The following is a 20,883-nucleotide window of genomic DNA, read 5'->3' as shown; positions in this document are numbered from 1 at the left end:
GTGCATTTTACTGTATAGAAATCAACCCTCAATAAAGTTGAGTTTTAAAAAATTAAATGAATTTACTTCATTGGAAAAAGAGGACTAAAAAAGAAGATGAAGGCTGTGAGCATCGCAGCCACCTTGCCCCTCCCTCGTCTGAGAGAGGGTGCGGGCCAGTCGAGGTGGAGCTGAGTCCAGCCTGCCGTGTTCCAGCAGTGGGAGGCACTGTCCTCCCTCCACCAGGAAGGCCTTTTGTCCAGACTCAGTCATTTCAATTGAGTTTTACAGAAAGAAATGAAAAACTTTCAGAACTGTAAGGTGAAGTTATCCTAAGAAAACATCTGTCCTGAACAGGCACTACTTCCAGATCTCATCCTGCCAACACCAGGGACTGCCCCGCTCCTTGTGCTTATTTTTATCAAACGTTTTGATCAGGCCTGCTGTTGGTAATAGAATCTTCAATATTTTGTATGTTTTCTGCTTACCAGGTGTCCATCATCCCACGTGGCAAAGGATTAGGTTATGCTCAGTATTTACCAAAAGAACAATACTTGTATACCAAAGAGCAGCTCTTGGATAGGATGTGTATGACTTTAGGTGGTCGAGTCTCAGAAGAAATCTTCTTTGGAAGAATCACAACTGGTGCTCAAGATGACTTGAGAAAAGTAACTCAGAGTGCATACGCCCAAGTAAGTGTGTGAAATGGAGTGTTTCTCCTCATTTTCTCACATTCGCATGAGAAGTTGACATTCTTGAATGGCTCAGAAATGATAAAATTGTGTTGACTGGTTTAGGCCTTTTAAGGCAAGGATTGTTTATTTCTTAAAGAAATTCATTTTGAAGTAATCAAAACTTATGAAAAGAAACCTTTTTTGTAGTGCAGTCTTCAAAGTTTGTTTCCTGAGGGCATGCAAAGCACGTGTGTAGAGTCGAGTGTTTACTTGTAAGCGTGTGTGATCCCACGGGGACCTGCCTGCACCTTCTTTCCTGGCTCTTGCTATCGTCACTCCCACGGGGACCTGCCTGCACCTTCTTTCCTGGCTCTTGCTATCGTCACTCCCACGGGGACCTGCCTGCACCTTCTTTCCTGGCTCTTGCTATCGTCACTCCCACGGGGACCTGCCTGCACCTTCTTTCCTGGCTCTTGCTATCGTCACTCCCACGGGGACCTGCCTGCACCTTCTTTCCTGGCTCTTGCTATCGTCACTCCCACGGGGACCTGCCTGCACCTTCTTTCCTGGCTCTTGCTATCGTCACTCCCACGGGGACCTGCCTGCACCTTCTTTCCTGGCTCTTGCTATCGTCACTCCCACGGGGACCTGCCTGCACCTTCTTTCCTGGCTCTTGCTATCGTCACTCCCACGGGGACCTGCCTGCACCTTCTTTCCTGGCTCTTGCTATCGTCACTCCCACGGGGACCTGCCTGCACCTTCTTTCCTCGTTCTTGCTGTCATCGCTCCCTGGCTTTCCTTACGTCTTAGCTCAGGTGCCCAAGTCCCCAGACAACAGAGTTTCCCTCTTTTTGAACTTGATGTAAATGGCTTTCCTTGGGAACTTCTGTTATTCCTGTCAGCCCTTCTTTGCCTATCCTCTGTGTCTGTCACCTTCCCAAATCCTTTTCTTTTCCTTCAGCGGCTGGCTGGTAAGGGGACCTGGACCCTTGACCTTGGCGTTACCAGCACCATGCTGTCCCAAGGGAGCTAACCCGCCAGTCTCTCAAATCCTTTTTAATACCTCATTTAAAAAACCTTTTTTCTTGTCTTTTTTATCTTGTATTTCTCTCAGGGTGTTAGTGTTACGATTATTCACTCTTGTTTCTTTCTAGTTTAATCTTCATTTTAAAAATAATTTTTCTCTTATATGTAATTTTTTCCTGCATTCTAGCACTTCATCTAAGTTTTTCTAATTCTGATTTATGTAATTCTTTTATATTTTCTATCATTTTCCTGATTTCTTTTAGCCTTTTTTGAATAGTAGGTTATAGTTTTCCTGTTTCTCCATCCCACTTTTTAAAATCTGTGCAGATATTACTGCTTGTTCCTATTTTCTTGTAACAACTTCATAAGGGATTTTTCTGTTGCCCATTTTTATTTTTTATTTTATTATTATTTTTTTTTGTCTTTTGTCTTTTTTCTGTGTCTGGCAACGGATCGCAACCCTCAGTGTTGCCCCCGTACCGGACCAGGGACCGGCAACGGGATCGCAAGCCTCGGTGCTGCTCCCGCGCCTCGCTCAGCCAGTGAGCGGGAACCGGTCTGCACGTGGGATCCGAACCCTCGGACGGGAGCGCCGCTGTGCTTCCCAAGCGGCGCACTATCCAGTGCGCCACCGGGCCGGCCCATGTTGCCCATTTTTACATGAAATTTGTTTTCCTGATCCCTTAGGAGGGAGGATTAGGAGAGCTTTTCAAGCTTCATGGCTTTCGAGTTCCCTTTCTGTTTTCATGAAGTGTTAGCAAGCATGGTTTTCCACTTTCTGAGCTCTCCGTCTCTTCTTGCTCTCCACTTTTACCTGGGCCTTCTCTTTTCTGGTCAGTTAGGACTTTACTACTTCCTAATGTGGGGCTGCTTTTGGGGGCTCATGGGTGCAGACTGGGTCAGCCTCTTCACACCATCCCCTGGGTCCCGGAACTCTAAGAAAAATGCAGATACCCCTTCTAGTTGCAGCTGTTAGACTGGCAAGCTCTCCTCCCAGCACAATCAGTCGGCAGTTGGGTTCTTCTTTTCTCAGGCCTGTCAGGTGCTTTTTGCTTCTCCTCTGCTTCTCACATATGGACAGTAACATTGTGCAGGCCTTACAAGCTGTTGGGATGTACCCACTGTTTGTCACCTGACTTGTAGGTGTAGTCTGTGGGTTAGCTGAGTTGTTTGGAGAACTGTGCCATTGCTGCCACTGTGTGTGCAGAACACCCCTGTCCACTCATCCAACTCGGCTACTATGTAGATTTTGCCAGGTCAAAGAGTAGTAATATATAACCACCACTGATTATATATTCTTTTTCAGATTGTGCAGTTTGGAATGAATGAAAAGGTTGGTCAAATCTCCTTTGACCTCCCACGTCAGGGGGACATGGTGTTGGAGAAACCTTATAGTGAAGCCACCGCAAGACTGATAGATGACGAAGTACGAATCCTTATTAATGATGCCTATAAAAGAACAGTGGCTCTTCTCACAGAGAGGAAAGCTGACGTGGAGAAGGTAGGTGCGAGTTGTATGCATAATTCTCTGCACAGTTTTGAAAAAAAAGATTAAAGTGATAGATTGACCGTTTTGGTTGGTTACACACCAGAATTCCCCCTCGCTGGCTGACTCTTGGATTCATTCATTCTGATCACCCGGGGTCTGTCTGTCCCCAGAAGGCAGTAGGGACACAGTGGTGAGCAAAAGCAGACACTGTCCTGGCTCTTGTGGTTCTTAGTAGGAATGTGAATGAGGGCTTAATGAAGTCTGTTAATAACTACAAAATAAATGATTAAGTCAGCACTCTTCCCTGCCAAATGTTTTACCAGTACTCCTGAATAAGAAGCACAGTTATCTGATTGGAATTTACCATTGTTTTTTACTTCTGGAATAAATAGGACGTGAAAGATGAAAGGGCAAATAAAAGAATTAGCCAAACTAATTGTAAGTAGGAGGTCGGCATGTGAAGTCACCTTCCGCTTGCCCACGAGCTTCGGTGAATAGCGCACTTTGTGTTCCCACTGTCGCACCTCATTCCATAGCATCTACAGATGGGGGGTCCTTCCCCAGCTCAGTGGATTTGTTGCATCCAGTAACATCTTCCTTATTCAGAATCCATGCAACTAAAGTTAGAATTTTTTGTTCTTTGAACATGCCACCCGCTAGTGAGGAAAACACCAATGAAAAAGCCTTTTATAAGGATTGACACAAAAGCATATTCTAAGATAAGCTGTTCGATCAGCAAGTCTTCAGAGAAACCAACTTCAACCTGAGCTAGGTGATGCTAGAAGAATCCGTGCTGTCTGTTCACAAAAGTGGGTGGTATAACTGGAGAGAGAGCTAGTGTCTACAAGACCTTGGGACACATGTAGCTGGGTCTCTGAGAACAGAAAGATCAGTGCAGGCAGAGTGGTCCAGGAAGGCTTTATAGAAGATAGGGCTTGAGTCATACCTTGAAGGATCATCAGGTCACCATGAATAAAGGGAGGGAAGGGGGAGCACGCAGCACGGAGCCTGGCAGGAGAGAAATGCAGGTGGAGGGCAGGCCTGAGCCCAGATGGCAGAGCACTCAGCCTTCCAGAGAAGAGTGGCACGTCGAGAACATAGCTTTAGAAACAGAAGTGACTTTAAAAATGATCTAGCCCAGCCCCCTTGTTTTACAGTAGTTCTTAAAGACTCTTGAGCAGAAATGATTTAAAGATCGTCATTTAAAAAGAGAGTGGCAGCAGTGTGCCAGCCCGAGTAGGATGGGGAGGCTAGGAAGACCATCTCAGAGGCAGTTGTAGGCACATGTTGACATTCCTCAGATGTGCCAGTGGTGGCAGCAGAGATAGAAAGGCAAAAGCAGATTTGAAGAACCAGGATTTGCTGATGAAATATAAAGAAGGAAAGAGAAGAAAGCCCTCTAGTGACTCCATGGGCCAGGAGCAGAAGGGGAGGTAGTGATGAAGGGTTCAGCCTCGACAGCCAGGAGGATGCAAGCAGCAGCATCTGCATGTGGACCAGGATGGGGGGTCCAGGCTGCACACCCAGCCAGCTGTCGAAACATGCAGATGAGCTGCGGAAGAGAGGAAGGCAGAAGAGCTCACTCCTGGTTTACTAGCTCCGTGAAGGCACAGAGTCTGCCTACAGTGACTTGAGAATAGGATTCCACTTGCTAGTAACAGAGTCTCACGTGGGTCTGGGGCCATTAACCTGGGTATCTTACCCTTCCATATTTATACCACATGTCTTGACACTGTGTAACAAAGAAATGTTGAAAGGAAAATTGGTTTAACATGGTGAGGATCTTGAAATACTAAACAGAGTTCTGAAGCACTTTCTGGTCCATCCTGTTAAGAATAGTATAGAGCCAGCCAGGAGATAGGGAATCTGTCATGAGGAGAGGTGCCAGAGCCAGTGCCTTCCAGACTCTTTGCCTCAGTTTTCTCACCAATAGAGTGAGGAGTTGGACAGTTCGATGTAGGGCCAAGCTTCAGAATAGTAAGGGTAACCAGCTAGCATGCTCCCAGTAGCTTATGTGTACCAGGCACTGCCTAAGATATACTCACTTTTTACAAAAAAATCCTGCAACCTCATGAAGTTATCATCCCCATTTTACAGATGAAGAAACTATTACATAGGTTAAGTGCCTTTGCTTAAGGTCATGTAGTTGATGAGTGGCAGAGAGCCCTTGCCACTAACCTCTAACTATGTGGCAGCCGTGTGTGGCTACCCAGCATTTGGAATGTGGCCAGCTGAATTGAGATGTGCTATGAGTGTAAAATACACACTGGTTTGAAGATTTTGTATGAAAAAAAGAATATGAACTATCTCAATAATGTCTTATATCATCATATGTTGAGTAATGTTTTTGTTGTATTGGGTTTAAGTACATTATTAACATTTAAGTGGTTACCACAACTGTGTTCGTGTGTGTGCGCGTTGTGTGCATACACATATATGCTAATTGAAAATTAAAGGTGGTCTAAGAAAGAATTCTATAGCTATTTGTCCAGATCTTATATATACAAACAATATATTTAAAAAGAGTGTTGTAGTATTCAGGGATTTTAAAGAGTCCTTACCTCTTAAAGATAGAGACAAAAATATATATGGATAAGACAATATAACATCTGGGATTTTCTTTAAAATGATGCAGGGAGTTGATGAAACAAAAATGGCTCTAAGTTGGTCATTGTTGATAGTGGTTACATGCGGGCTAGTTATCCATTCTTTTTACTCCTGTGCCTATTTGAAATATTCTATAGTAATTTAAAAAATTGAAAAGACAAGAAAAATATTTCATTTTTTATCTTTAAAAACTTAGAACTTATGGTAAAGTGCACATATCTTAAATTTCTAAGTAGAGAGTTAGCCTCAGGAGCTCATTCTATTTTACGAGATCAATTTGTAATTTAAGCTGCTAATTCTCTTTGTAATGGCCAGCTGATCTGACACAAACGCTATTCCCTGCTCTCCTGATACTGTCACTCACCTCCATACACATAATTGGATAGGTCTCTTTTTTTCTGTAACCTCTTAAAATGTGTAGTGTCAAATTTGTGGTTCAGCCATAGCAAGTGAATAGAACTGTGGGATACATGTTTTCATATTGATCTTCCTGCTTCATTTGGTAACTCCACACTTTTGTTTGTATTTACTTCTTTTCTACCAACTTTTTTATTTACTGTTCACCCTATTTCCATCCTTTCCCCCAAGCTGCTGCCTCCATAAAACCACTTTTATAACTTTCTTATGTATCTTTTGAGAATTTCTTTATGTATTTAGAAGCACTGTTGCAAGAGAAACTTTTTAACAGGCAAAAGAGTTTAACAGTTTCTTTGAGCAAAGAACAATTCATGAATCAGGCAGCACTGAAAACAGCAAGAGGTTCAGAGAGCTCCACTCTAGCAGCACGAGCAGTGAGCTTTTATAGGCTGAATATGGAAGCCAAGTAAGGAAGCTACTTGGTTGGCTGCTTCTAGGCGTTTACCATTTGGGTATAGTCTGTTGGGAGGTCCTAAGTTATATAACCAACCAGTTGGCAAGTTGGCTGTCTGTGATTGACTGAAGCTGTATTCAAAATGACAGTCGTGTGGATTAAGGACGGGGTTGCATTCTGAGAAATGTCATTAGGCAATTTTGCCATTGTGTGAACATCACAGGAGTACGTACAGAAACCCAGATGGTACAGCCTGCTGCATACCTAGGCCATATGGAATAGCTGTCATAATCTGGGACCACCACTGGATATGCGGTCTGTCGTTGACCTAAAAGTCCTTATTTGGCACATGACTGTAATTAGTTATAAGTGGTGCCTCTAAGTTGTTTCAGTTTGCTTGTGTAAGGGTCCCGGGTACAGAAACATCCCCATGCTAATGGCCTCCTGCTTATTTTGCTTTAACAGCACGTAAAAAGTACATTCTTCCCTTCTTTTAGAGCACATGTGGCATACTATACACATTGTACATCCCGCTTTTCTCATTGCTCTGCGGTGTATATTGTTACAGATGCGTCATTGTTCATTACGTAGATGTACCAAAATGTGTTTAGCCACTCCCTTATTGATGAACATTTGTTGTTTGCAGTATTTTGCACATTTTACTCTGAAATTATGTGACCTAATTTATGAGACATCTTTTTCAATGGTCTTAAATCCTTCTTTGGAGGGGGTCAGTTATATTACCTCTGAATAGACTTTGCTGCATAATTCCATTTAATGGAAATTGTTTGTTTTTCAGGTGGCTCTTCTCTTGTTAGAAAAAGAAGTATTAGATAAGAATGATATGGTTGAACTTCTGGGCCCCAGACCATTTGCAGAAAAATCTACTTATGAAGAGTTTGTGGAAGGCACTGGCAGCTTGGACGAGGACACCTCACTTCCAGAGGGTCTTAAGGACTGGAACAAAGAACGGGAAAAGGAGAAAGAGGAGCCTCCAGTTGAGAAGGTTGCCAGCCACATCCAAGGAGGGAGGCCGTTTTAGTTTGTCCTCTGTGGTTTCAGTTTGCGCGCTGTTTCAGAGGAATGAGAGCTCACTAAGTTGATTTTAGCCAGCTAGTGACCCAGCTGAAATGGTGGGGAGAGGAGTCCTTAATCCTCAGCCTCAGCAGTTACAGTGGTGGTGGCAGGGTGACTCTCTGAAGGTCCTAAGGGGGACTTGCACTGTCCCACAGCCTGGTTGGACTGTCGGACAGCAGCTGGAACAGTCGAGTCCAGCACTGCTGGAGGCTGGTCCCTGTGGCACCGTCAGCAAAACCCAGGCCGAGTGAGTGGCCGGGCTCATCCGCCTGTGGAATCCTCACGTTGTGGGGGAAGGATATTTCTCTTTTCATCTCCTGCTCTTCATTCCTGTTTCTCGTCAGCTTCCCTCTGCAGGTGCGCTGGGAAATTAAATTGGAGTCCTAATAAGAATATTTTGACTCAGTATCTTAAAGATTGAATTCAGATCATTTGTTGCTGTTTTAATGGAATGGTTTTCTATAGAGAGCGGTAACATATTTAAAATATGAATGTATTGTGTAAATATGGCTTCTTTACATTAAAAATAAAATGTGAACACTGTACTTTGAACACACAAAGGGTCGATTTTATGCTCCAGATACTTTTAGAAAACATAATGGCAAGAAATTAAATGTTTTTAGAAGCATCCTTGAAAATCTCATTCTTGCTGGTTTTCATCAGTTCCCACAAGAAGGATAGAACCTTCTAGATGTGTGAGTCCTGGAATGATGTATATAAAGCTCTGGATATAAAGTGTGTTGGACCTGAGAGTCAGTCACCAGACTCCATGTTAACCGCATCAGTTTAGTGCCTCATGAAGCTGGTTGTGAACAGACACCGGTCACAGTGTGTCCAGAAGTGGATGTGTGACCATAGTGGGCCTGGCAGGCTGTCCCAAGCTGTCACAGAGATTTCAGAGAAGGGACAATGGAAGTAAGCTAGGAAGTCCCTGGGCCCTGGATTTCCCACGATGTCTCAGGAGTGGTCTGAATGTTAACTGCTACTACTCTATTAGAAGAGATTTATTAGGGTATGTGCGTCCAGACAAGCCAGTCTGCAGTGTTGCAAACCTACATCAGAATTGTTACAGATGGCCTGGGGAAGATTTACTCAGTCTTTGAATGTCATTATTTGGATTTGGGGTGGGGGGAGTGGGTAACAAAAATGTTTGTATTTTTAAATATTTACCTTCTTAGCCTCCTTTAATGTTATTACAATGCCGTGTGTGTTATTGATGTGGGAACAGTGACTTTTCAGACTTCAGAAACAATCCAGTGGCATTCCTGCTGTGGCCTTAGACCGATGGGGATGTGAGGTGCCCCGGGCCGCGCAGGCTCCATCCCATGGCCACTCTTCCAAGGGGTGTAGAGATGCCTCGGTGGGCCACAGAGCTGCATTTCGGATTCCACAAATTCAGCACCACAAGAGAACAGGAGCCTTCCTCACCCCCATGCCTGCCTCACTGTTAATAGTCCCAGCCCGGTCACCTGTGGAAGTGACATGTTTACCCCTCCTTTTCTCATAGGGTGCTTTGGGAGGGAGTTCAGTGAAGAATTGTTTTCAGTACATAAGAGTCACGTTGTTGTAAGGGTGTCTCGTGTGCTTTTCTCCACACAAGCAGTAGACCGTCAGGAGACACTGCTCCTTGAACCACTGGCGGGAAGGTGCTGGCGTGTGCAGGTTCCAGCAGGCCTCGGCTGTGAGGCCTCCTGGGGGACTGAGTGAGTGGGGACCACTGTGAGTCAAGCTTGATTCAGTAAGAAGCAGCAAAGATGCGTGTGAGACAGGTGCACCCTCGTAGCCCGCTACCTTTCCAGTGGGGTGAGCTACACTCGAGCTCTGGGCCTTCGGTGGCCAGCCCATATGTTCCACAACAACTGCTCAAGCCCACACAGGTGTCCTCATCTATACCAGGTGGGGCTATGTGGAGCCTGGCGCACGTCAGGTGCTTATGCACACATCTTATTCTCTCCTCCGAGGTCAGATTGAGCATATTTCCAGGATAGATGTGGGTGGTGGGCTGTTAAGATTTATTTCTACTGTAGTCTCACAAAATAGGTCAGATTTCTACGAAGTGAGATCTGTGCTCACCTCAAGTCATGCTGCTGTTTAGCAATGAACTTTCCATCTGTCTAGGACTTAACATGAAGTAAACAGAGTGACTGAATGTAAGGCCTGGGATCGCAGAGCATGGGCATTCTGGTGACACCGTGGGCAACCCTAACTTGGTGGTTCCAAACGTGAAGGATCCTTTTGTCTCTCGCTCTCTGTCCCACGAAGGTCGAGTGCACTGCTCAGTGTGATTACTCAGGGACCCAGACAGATGGACGGAAGGGATCGGGACTACCCATGTGGGAGACAGGAGGGTCAGCACTAGCGTATGACACTTGTACCTGGAAGCGACATGCCATGCTCATTCTTGCAGCTAAAGCAAAGTCAGGTTCACAGCTAAATTCAAGAGGGCAGGAGTAAACCGGAAATACTGGTGAACAGTGAGGTCTATACCAACTAGTACAGCCAGCCTGTCACATCCTGTGGAGCTTGACTTTACAAGGCCTTCCACAGATGTGTGGCTGGTTATAGGAAGCGTGAGGTGGTGATGGCGTGTAACAGGAAAGAGCTCTTTGCCCTCTCTGCCCGCCCGGCTGCTGCCCTGGTGCTCATGGAAGGATGTGTGGCAGCTCTAGGAAGCCACCCTTGCTGGTCCCCCAGTCCCTCTGGAAGATAGAGTGGCACTTCCTGTGGCTCCTTTGGCGAGAAGGTTGGGGACCCCCCCCCCAGCCCAGGATCTGACACAGCAAGATGAAAGATTTTGTGGGAGGATTAAATGGAGGCTGCAGATGGGGAAGATGGGCTTTTGCTTATGCTTGCACTACTTCCAAGGTCAGGGAAATTTTGGCTGCCACCCTTGAAGCCTCCAGTTTAAGAAAAGCCCTTTCCTCTGTTCTTTTAGTAAACTGGGGGTTAGGGGTGGGAGGTGGTAGGGGGCGGATCACCCCAGGGAGAGACCAGCGATCTAGTTGCCTTTATAACTGCAAAGAAAAGTAACTTCTCTGTTAGGTAAGCACAGGGCTGGAAGAGACAAAGAAATCAATTTAATATTTTATTATGAATAGATTGTTTCAAAGTTCCATATTGCATATTCAAATAAGGCAACACTTCACGGTTTCAGGCTTCACCACAAAGGATGAAACAGTTTCTAACTCTCCTGCTAATTCTCAGAGGGACGAACGCTCAGTAGCCCTCTATGGCCCCTTAGTTATTTCTTTAAAGTCCTCTAGCAGAAAATCTCCATAGTCTGATCTTCTGATTGGGTAGAATTGCCAGTTCTCTGCTAATTTAACGTACTTTAGTGCAGACAGTCCAACCTTGTTGCCTCCGCAGGGGTCTGCAGCTGCACACAGGCCAGCGCACAATCTGCAGCACGCTCTGCGGGTGGGGTAAGAGGCCCAGGGTGAGGGAAAGATCAGAGCGTGCGAGCCTCCGAGCTGGGAGGCGCCTCTACTCATCGACCTCCTCGTCGTCGTCGTCGAAAGCCTCCTCGCCGTCGTGGACAGTGGCTTCCTGGTACTGCTGGTACTCGGACACCAGGTCGTTCATGTTGCTCTCGGCCTCGGTGAACTCCATCTCGTCCATGCCCTCGCCCGTGTACCAGTGCAGGAAGGCCTTGCGCCGGAACATGGCCGAGAACTGCTCCGAGATGCGCTTGAACAGCTCCTGGATGGCCGTGCTGTTGCCGATGAAGGTCGAGGCCATCTTGAGGCCGCGCGGCGGGATGTCGCACACGGCCACCTTGACGTTGTTGGGGATCCACTCCACGAAGTAGCTGCTGTTCTTGTTCTGGATGGCCAGCATCTGCTCGTCCACCTCCTTCATGGACATGGGGCCGCGGAACACGGTGGCCACGGTGAGGTAGCGGCCGTGGCGCGGGTCGCAGGCGGCCATCATGTTCTTGGCGTCGAACATCTGCTGCGTGAGCTCAGGCACCGTGAGCGCGCGGTACTGCTGGCTGCCGCGGGCCGTGAGCGGCGCGAAGCCGGGCATGAAGAAGTGCAGGCGCGGGAAGGGCACCATGTTCACGGCCAGCTTGCGCAGGTCGGCGTTCAGCTGGCCCGGGAAGCGCAGCGAGGTGGTGACCCCGCTCATGGTGGCCGACACTAGGTGGTTGAGGTCCCCGTAGGTGGGCGTGGTCAGCTTCAGGGTGCGGAAGCAGATGTCGTACAGGGCCTCGTTGTCGATGCAGTAGGTCTCGTCCGTGTTCTCCACCAGCTGGTGCACGGAAAGGGTGGCGTTGTAGGGCTCCACCACCGTGTCCGACACCTTGGGCGAGGGCATGACGCTGAAGGTGTTCATGATGCGGTCGGGGTACTCCTCACGGACCTTGCTGATGAGCAGCGTGCCCATCCCGGACCCCGTGCCGCCCCCCAGAGAGTGGGTCAGCTGGAAGCCCTGCAGGCAGTCGCAGTGCTCCGCCTCCTTGCGCACCACGTCCAGGACCGCGTCCACCAGCTCCGCGCCCTCCGTGTAGTGCCCCTTGGCCCAGTTGTTGCCCGCGCCCGTTTGTCCTGCAACAAAGCAACAGAGTCCGGGCAGATTAACAGGGCAGCACAGGAAGGAACTATTCCCGACATCCGTACTTCCTGCCTGGGGAAGGAAAACTGGTGTGTGAAACGATAAGATAATGCCCTGTTGGGAAGTTAGGGGGAGGGGAGACAGGCACCCACCCACCCACATGGCTAGTGGCAGGTGAACCAGCACGACTTCTTTAGACAAGTCAAAATATCTGTCAATGCTTATGGTGCACATGTGCTGATGGAGTTAGAATCTGTTGTCCCAACCAAAACTCGTGGAAATCTGATTCCCAACGTGGCAGTTTGGATCATCAGGGCGGATCCGTCATGAATGGATTAATGCTCTCCCTGAGGGCCGGCCTTCAGTCAATTTAATTTTTAATGAAACGTTTTAAACATACAGTATCTTCATCAAACGTTTAGGTTGCAGATTTAGCTTATTCAAGTTATAAAAACTTGCACTGCATAGACCTCTCCCCACTTACTCCAAAGGTGTAAGCAACTAGATTTTTGTCTATACACAGCTGGTGGGAACAATTCACAACATCATCAGTAAGTGGGGAATTACTAAAGGATGACACATAACTGGAAAGGTGCTGTGACTGTGACAGAGGATGTTGGAGATATGCTAATGAACTTTTCAAAAAGGCTGCAAAATACTATGTGTAGCATGATCCCATTCCCTGAAAACGAAATCAACTTGGTGTATGCGCGTATGCCCACCAGCACGTGTACATAGAAAAAAAGTCAGCAGGACACAGCCCAACCATCTACAGCCTTTGGTTATTCCCCTTGGGGATAAAATCTCTGGAGCCATCCGTAGAGGAGATGAGGGCTTCCATTTTCACAGTGTATACTCAGCACTCAATACTTGTGTATTGTTTGTAAAAAGCATATGCAAGCAGTTTATTTTAACTCTGTAATGAAATCTCCAAAGATTTTTTTTTTTTTTTTTTTTTTCTAAAAGATGACCGGTAAGGGGATCTTAACCCTTGACTTGGTGTTGTCAGCACCACGCTCAGCCAGTGAGCGAACCGGCCATCCCTATATGGGATCCGAACCCGGGGCCTTGGTGTTATCAGCACCGCACTCTCCCGAGTGAGCCACGGGCCGGCCCCATCTCCAAAGATTTTAAACACATTTAAGTGTGAAACAGTGAAGTTTCCACAGAGCAGAACTGGCATCTGCAACTGACAAGGCAGTCCTGCACTTGCCTGCAGCCCCGGCCTCCCCACGTCTCTGGCTAAGCCTCGCACGCCTGCTGTCTTTGCCCATCTGGCCTCTCTGAGGCACCAAGGCCATTGGTTTGGCAGGGCCCGTGGCTGCACAGAGGGGCCTGGGCTGGACAGACACCCACGCCACACCTGCAGCACACCCCATGGGCACTGGCCACTTCAGCCCTCTCAGGTGGCCATTTTCTTGTTCTGTTTTCCACAGGCCTTAGACATTGTCTAACGTGACTATTCTGTCTCACAGAGATGCTCTTTCTTCCTGCCCAGCTGTGTCGCACAGTGAAATCTAGCTGACTCCTTCTCTTATCAGACTCAAAAATGGTCATTGTCATTCCTAAGCCCCCACCAAGTCCTTTCCGCCGCCTCCCCACCCAACCCAGCAGGCAGCAGCCTGGCCAGACTACAACACAGGCATTGGGAAAAACAAACTTGGGGCCAGCCTCATACATGGGGCTAGCCTTGGACTTGGAGCTCAACGCAGCTCCTTTACAAAGGAAAGACTGTGAGTGCAATTGCGCAAAGAGACTAGGAACTATCTTCTTTTTTTTTTTTTTTTTTTTTGTCTTTTTCCGTGTCCGGCAACGGATCACAACCCTCAGTGTCGCCCCCGTACCGGACCGGGGACCGGCAACGGGATCGCAACCCTCGGTGTTGCTCCTGCGCCTCGCTCAGCCAGTGAGCGGGAACCGGTCTGTATGTGGGATCCGAACCCTCGGGCGGGAGAGCCCGCCGCGCTTCCCAAGCGGCGCACTTATCCAGTGCGCCACCGGGCCGGCCCCAGGAACTATCTTCTTAAAATAGCAGAAACCAATAACTGAAAACAGTAGGTGGCATTAGGCAGACACAAAACCTTACTCAGTTAAACTCGCTCTGGTTGTCAGTGTACACAGATGCTGAGCCTGACTCCGTCCCTCCAGCTCACACGATTTGCTTAATATTTATAGCATGATTAAACGTGAAGTTTTCCCTGCTCTTGACAAAAGTAGGAAGCTGTTGACTTCTGAAAATATTTTGCCTCTGTCTCATAGCAACAGACGTTCCCAGTTAAATATTTGGAGGTCATAAGTTGAACGTCTTCTGTAATGACACGTTGTGGCATTAATCAGTGACTCCAGACTGTGAAGCATGAGGCTGAAATCTGGCAGCGGGGCTGCCATGGGTCCCCAGAACGTCCACCTGTGGTTTACCTCCAGCTCACGCTGGGGAGGGATTAAGTCCTAAGGCTCTGCGTGCTCCCTGCCCCCTCTTCTAGCCCTGAATCTGGAAGAAAAAGTTACAAATACAGAAGGAGGCTTAAGGCAAGTTTACTTTTCTGGTGCTTCATTTCTTCCCTCACAAAACTTTGCAACGATTGAATAGGCACAACGGCTATGCAACCGGCAGTTCTTTAAGAAAAACAGTTTTTAAAAAATTATTTATTCAGGGGCTGCCAGTTAACTCAGTTGATTAGAGTGCAGTGTCATAACATCAAGGTTAAGGGTTTGGATCCCCATACCGGCCAGCCATACAAAAAAAGAAGTACTTATATATATGTGTGTGCATATATATTCATGCTGTTCAAAACTCAAATGTAGGTAACTTCCACTTTTAAAATTACACATTACTAATGTAAGTGAGGGTTTTTAAAACCATTTCAAACTATATCTGAAAATGGAATGACACTGGTTTATTTTAATTTACCACCTCCCACTGAAACCGTGAGCCGTAAGCAACGAGGGATGAGCCATCTCCTGTCCACGGACAATTCTGCCTTTTCTATTCATGGAGAATGTCTCGAAACAACTGTTTAGCCAAACAATATAGTATGTTTATACATTCTGGATACCTTTCCATTCTCCATAACAAACGAGTTACTTTCACAAAATAAGCAAATTCATTTAAACAATTCACAATTCTTCATTAAAAACTGTCAATTTTTAAAAGATGCAATTAAAGACATGTCAGTACAACCTATCAAAAATTTCAAATATTCTGAATCAATAGGGATGCTTGTCTGACAAGCAAAGATGCAAGAAGCAACTTTGGAGACAGTTTAAGTGCCAAATGTCATTTCTAGCGTTTTTGAAAGTACAGGGACAATAACTAAATGGTCACCATCGGTCTGTCTTAATTTGTTCTTAATCATTTTGATCCCATTTGTCAATAGCTAAAAAGATAAGAACAGACTTCTCTTACACTCTCCCAGTTTTCATTTAAACTAAATTAAGCCAAAGAAAACTGTACAATTGCTGAAGTTGCTGTGACCAGAACTGAGCTTCTCACAACTTTAAAGTTTGTGATGAGCCACTTTGATAAAGACCAGACCACGGCTGGGACTCCAGCACCTCCCCAGGCCCTGGCCGCCTCCAGGCAGCCACCCAGGCTGGGGCCCTCAGTCCCGCAGCCAGGCCTGAGGCAGGGCGGCCTGTGTAGGCAGGGCAGCCTGTGCAGGAAGGGCCCTGGCCTCTTCCATGACGACACCTCTAAGACATCTGGCATTTTTCTTATGACAGATTTAAGGCATGCAAAAGGACTGGAGAAATAATATAATGAATGTCTACATACTTACCACATATTTTGAGAAATAAAACATACCAATGAGACGTGAAGCCCAATGTTAGGCATTTGAGTTTGAACATCTTAAACAATATAGAATAGGATACTTTTTTCCTGTTTTTCTTTCAAAGTGCAATAAGGTGTGTGTGCATGTGTGTGCGTGTGTGTTCACATGCTGCGTTTCAGCCAACCGCCCTTCCCCACAGAACCGTGTTCACCGAGCTGCAGGCTCATTCCCTGAGCCTGCATGTCATGTGTGCACAGGTCTGTCTTTTTCACACTGTCAACTTACATTGACAGAGAACGGCCAAATTTAGAGATGCTTTCACACTTTCCATTAAGCAGTTATTAAAGCACTGAGTATCTCACAGAATAAGCATTCGGTTGCTACATTTCCCTAAAAGTTTAATTTCAGGTAAAAGCATAGCAAAACCTATGCTCTCAAACATCAGTGCTGGTGGCATTGATCCAATTAGAAAGTCTACGGCAAAATGTATGAACGGTTTCAGTATGTTCACTCTTTGAACCAGTAATTCCATTTCTTTCTTTTTGTGTGTGTGTCTTTTTCGTGACCGGTAAGGGGATCGCAACCCTTGGTGTGGTGTCGCCCACACCACGCTCAGCCAGTGAGCACACCGGCCATTCCTATATAGGATCCGAACCTGTGGCAGGAGTGTCGCTGCGCTCCCAGCGCCGCACTCCCCCGAGTGCACCACGGGCTCGGCCCCAGTAATTCCATTTCTGAGAATCTATCCTGAAATCAGAGTCAAAAACACAGACAACTTTCTGTGAGCCAAGATGTTCATTACAATAGTCTTTTATAAGAGCAAAAATTGGAAAGAAACTACTCCCTGGTTATTGGCCATTATAAAGTTGTAAATTAGGTAAAGAATTACACATTATGTACCTATTAAAAATCATAGATTTTAGAAACTACACATTAACATGGAATATGGCTTATAATATAGTGCTCTGTGGAAAAAAGATGCAAAGTGACGTAGTGACTACAACTAATGAAAATCAGCAAAAAGAAAAAAATAAAGGTGAAAATATACCTCAGTGCTGACAACGATTATACTGAGATAATGAACATATGAAATAACTTTTTTACTCTAGTTTTTAATTTTTTTAATAACGTGATTACATTAGTTTTTGCTGAAAAAAAAAAGCAAAGTAAAAATTAAAAATAAATACAAATAATTTATAATGGGGAGGGGAACCCCCCTTTTTAAGGGAGCAGTACATTCCCTTCTGTGAGACAACCATGTCACCTGCTGCGCTTCCTTGTTAGCATGTAGGTGCCAGAAACCCAGAGCTACAATTAATTCTCAGCCATGACTGAATTAACGTTCGTGGGTGGCTTTGTGTTTTAAACTGCTACACTTAGGCCTATCTTTTACTATATCTTGTTTCATATTCTTAGAAGGAGGAAAGGTATATATTTTACATAAGTAAAACTTTAAAATCCTTTTTATATACAAAAATTCATAGATTTGCTTAAAAGTGTATACATATCTCAGGAAGGACACCCACAAATTTGGCAACAGTCCCTGGCCCCCTGGGAGGGAGGCTCGTGGGAGGGAGGAGGGAGGCTACCTTTTGACTGTATAACCTTTTTGAACTGAGTACCATGTGCATATATTGCCTATCTACAAAGAAGTGTCAGTTTTTTTAAAATGATGAAATATATTAATTTTGCCTGGTAGTTTACTGAGACTGAGGCCGACTCCAATTCAGACTCAAGAAACTGTAGCTATCCTCTCAGATTCTTTCCAGAGATCCACTGAACCTTTTAAGGAAGAAACTGAGCAGAGTTCTACAAGGATTTGTTTCTGTGGAGGTGGGGGAGATAGGGCCATTGCTTCCTTAGGTTCTTACAGGAGTCTGTGACCCCAAGATACTTGGGGGCCCTTCATTTCATAGACTGTAAAGCTGAAGCCCAGAGAAGTTACCTGTGACACCCAAAGGTCACAGAGCTGCAGTTAGTGGCCCGGTTTCCTTCCTCCCAATTCAGTGCCCTTTCTTCTTGGCTACACTAACACTGTAACCCAGGAAGGTGGTCCAGAAAGAAGCTGCTGCTTCTGGGGGTCGACGCCAACTTAGAGAAGGAGAAAGAGTAAGAGAAGGCTCTCCAGGGCTGATCCGTATAAAGTGGGCCACATCCTTTTTCTGTCCTCAGAATACAGAATGTTAATGTTATCCAAGTCAGGTTTTTACTACAGAGCGCTGAGAGAGCAGTGCCTCTGAATTGACAAAGACTGACACCGTGTGGTAGCAAGGGCAAGTTCTAGACACCGCCGGAGGGCGCGCCCACGGGTTCAGCCCTTTTGGAAGCCAATTTGCAATTTTCATGATACATTTCTGCACATAGATTTCTTGAACCAAATTTGTTAGATCAAAATTCTAGATTTACTGAATCTACTAAGTTGTTCTGTGAACAATGCTCTGTTTGGTCTTATTTCCCAAACACCTTCACTTTCTTAGCAGTTTTTAGAATATTGGCCAATCTGATGGGAGAAAAATATTATCTTGCTTTAATTGCCTCCCACCCATCCCTAATTACAAGTAAATTTTGTGCCTAGGTATGTATAGCTTTTATTGTGAATAGGATATTTATCCCAATATATTTTATAATTGGTTATTGCTTTTAATTTGTCCCAGTTTGCTTGGGACTTTGCCATTTTTAGCAAAGTCCAGAGTCCTGGGGAACACCTCCCCCATCTAGTAAAATCAGGATGACTGGTCACCCTATAGCAAAACTATTATTTTCTGAATATTTTTATCTTGTGTCTGGTTGCCTTACTGAATCAGTCTTATAAGTGTTTCAGCTCACAGCCTATCTGGAAATTTCAGGAGCAACATTCTACCTACCAATAACAATTTTGTCTTTTCCTTTACATGATTTGCTTCTCTTTTGTCTGGTTTTTGTGCACTGGCAAGAGCCTTCAGACAATGGAATAATAGTAGAGAAAATGGACTTCTTTTTCTTGTACCTAACTTTATTGGGAATACTTCTAATGTTTTATGAGGGAGTATGATCTTGCTATAGGTTGAATAAAGGAAGTTTCTTTGTACTTCCAGCTTATATAGATTTTTTGTTCTCTACAAATCAGGAACACATATTAAATTTTATCAAATATTTTTTGGGTCTCTATTAAGATGTTGTCTCTGTTACTCTATTAGCAGACTTTGTAATGTTGAACCATCCTTGCATTCCTGGGATATTGCTAATATTTATCAAACTCTTGTGTACTAGGCATTCTAAATACTTATTCACTTAATCCTTACCTCTCATTAAGAGGTAGACAGTCCACTTATAGATGAAGAAATTAAATTACAAAGAAGTTAAATAACAAGTCCAAGGTCACACAGTGAGTGGCAGCATAGCCAGACTCTTCCCCATTACACTAACTGCCTCTCAGTTGCACTTGGTCATGATGTGTGCTATATTTATGGTATGTTATGTTTCTTTGACTCCAAAAACCTGAGAAGAGTGAGTACTTCTGAAGATATATCTCCTATGTGTGTGGTTCATGTGACATTCATTTAGAGATACAGAAGTTACTTCCTGAAAGAAAAATCAAGACTTAAAAGCTGCTCCCTGTGATGAGCCCAGCTGCGGGTGGGAGGGGTGGGGCGGGGAATGTGGGTTACCATTCTAAGCTCTTCTATGCCATGTGATGTTTTTAATCTTACACAGAAAGTAATTGATTTAAAATAAAAAATAAGCAAGAAAGTTGGAACCTACCGAAGATGAAGTTGTCAGGCCGGAAGAGCTGCCCGAAAGGCCCTGATCGTACACTGTCCATGGTGCCAGGCTCCAAGTCCACTAGGGCAGCCCTGGGCACATATTTCTGAGCTGGAGGGAAAAAAAGCCCACCCATGAGAGTTATTTTCAGATTTCTAGAGTGATTGACTTCCCCCTAGCAAGTCCCACCAGGTAGAACCACCTGGAATAGATGAACCAGTGTCTTTTCAGAGAGGGTACCATGACTTTCTCAGAATCAGACTCTTAAAACTGGGAGGAGGAACCAGCACAGGTGTGAACCAGCAGAGGAAGTTCCAGCAGAGGCAGGATGAGAAATCAGGTCTCCTGACTTCCTAACTACTGTATTTTCCGGTTTACCCTGACACTTTTTTTCCTGCTGGGAAGTTTTACTTTTTTAGCTCCATGGAAATAAACTGTATTTGTTGCAGCAAATTGCTGCATGCGCACGTACCTCGAGCTACGGTCTGAGTACCTCTGTACAAGTACCATTCCCCTGGCATTCCCCAGAGACACTCTCACTTATGAATAAGTGTTCCTGTGTTGCATTTTTATTTGTAAGCACTCTGATGCCAATTGGACAAGAAATTGCTTCCAGTGAGGAAGGGGTTAATAGGATTCCAAAGAACCACTGCTCTACAACTTCTGCCCTGTGTACACCACTACACTGAAGAAGAGATGTAGCCAAGCTGGGCCAAAGTGTTCACAGGAAGTGTAATGTATATTGGAATTTTCCTTAGTGCCTTCTAGAAGTTTCATCTTCTGTGTCCTGGTGTTCCAGGCCTCTTGCCATACCTGTTTGAATGAATAAAACTCAGTGATTCACATATACTGCTTTTCTCAGTTCTTGTGTGGACAAGCAGTCCAAGACCCCAAAAAACTGAGAACACATCTCCTATGTATTCTCTGGGAATACATCTCCTGCGTATGTGCAAGGGTAGCACCTGTCGTTTTCTGGGTGTTCTTTCAAAGTCTTAGTTTTTTGTTGTTTTATGAAGGACATGTACCATTCTTACAATAAAAATTGCTGTAGAAATGATATTTACATGCAGTCACAATATGCACATATGTAGGTATCCAGGACAGGAGTGATATTATCCCAAACTTGGATAAACCAAGCCTGGAATTTTTACT

The 20,883-nt window shown here is 45.3% G+C and overlaps 2 protein-coding genes across 2 annotated transcripts in view; one reads left to right on the top strand and one right to left on the bottom strand.

The window, feature by feature from the left end:
* The window catches only part of AFG3L2 (AFG3-like AAA ATPase 2), a 50,666-nt gene extending 42,370 nt beyond the window's left edge, over positions 1-8,296 (top strand). Inside the window, exons 15-17 of the mRNA XM_008582139.1 lie at positions 471-671; positions 2,986-3,180; positions 7,386-8,296. Coding sequence (XP_008580361.1) covers positions 471-671; positions 2,986-3,180; positions 7,386-7,628 — 639 coding nt within the window. The 3' untranslated portion in view covers positions 7,629-8,296. The remainder of the gene's footprint in view (positions 1-470; positions 672-2,985; positions 3,181-7,385) is intronic.
* A 2,439-nt stretch (positions 8,297-10,735) lies between these two features.
* On the bottom strand, positions 10,736-19,836 carry TUBB6 (tubulin, beta 6 class V). Its single transcript, XM_008582135.1, has 2 exons — positions 19,732-19,836; positions 10,736-12,210 (listed from the first exon to the last, which is right to left on the bottom strand). The coding sequence occupies exons 1-2, from the start codon at positions 19,790-19,792 to the stop codon at positions 11,147-11,149; spliced, it is 1,125 nt and encodes a 374-aa protein (XP_008580357.1). The 5' UTR covers positions 19,793-19,836; the 3' UTR covers positions 10,736-11,146.
* Between the last annotated feature and the right edge of the window lie 1,047 nt (positions 19,837-20,883).

This window comes from Galeopterus variegatus, unplaced genomic scaffold (assembly GCF_000696425.1).
Source record: "Galeopterus variegatus unplaced genomic scaffold, G_variegatus-3.0.2 Scaffold2524, whole genome shotgun sequence".
Taxonomy (NCBI): domain Eukaryota; kingdom Metazoa; phylum Chordata; class Mammalia; order Dermoptera; family Cynocephalidae; genus Galeopterus; species Galeopterus variegatus.
This window is presented reverse-complemented; position numbering and strand designations above follow the sequence as displayed.

Excerpts from the sequence above, each read along its gene's own strand:
- TUBB6 (XM_008582135.1), bottom strand. The coding sequence starts at position 19,792 with ATGGACAGTGTACGATCAGGGCCTTTCGGGCAGCTCTTCCGGCCTGAC. Across the intron at positions 12,211-19,731 it reads GCCTGACAACTTCATCTTCG|GACAAACGGGCGCGGGCAAC; the intron begins GTAGGTTCCAAC and ends GCTTTGTTGCAG.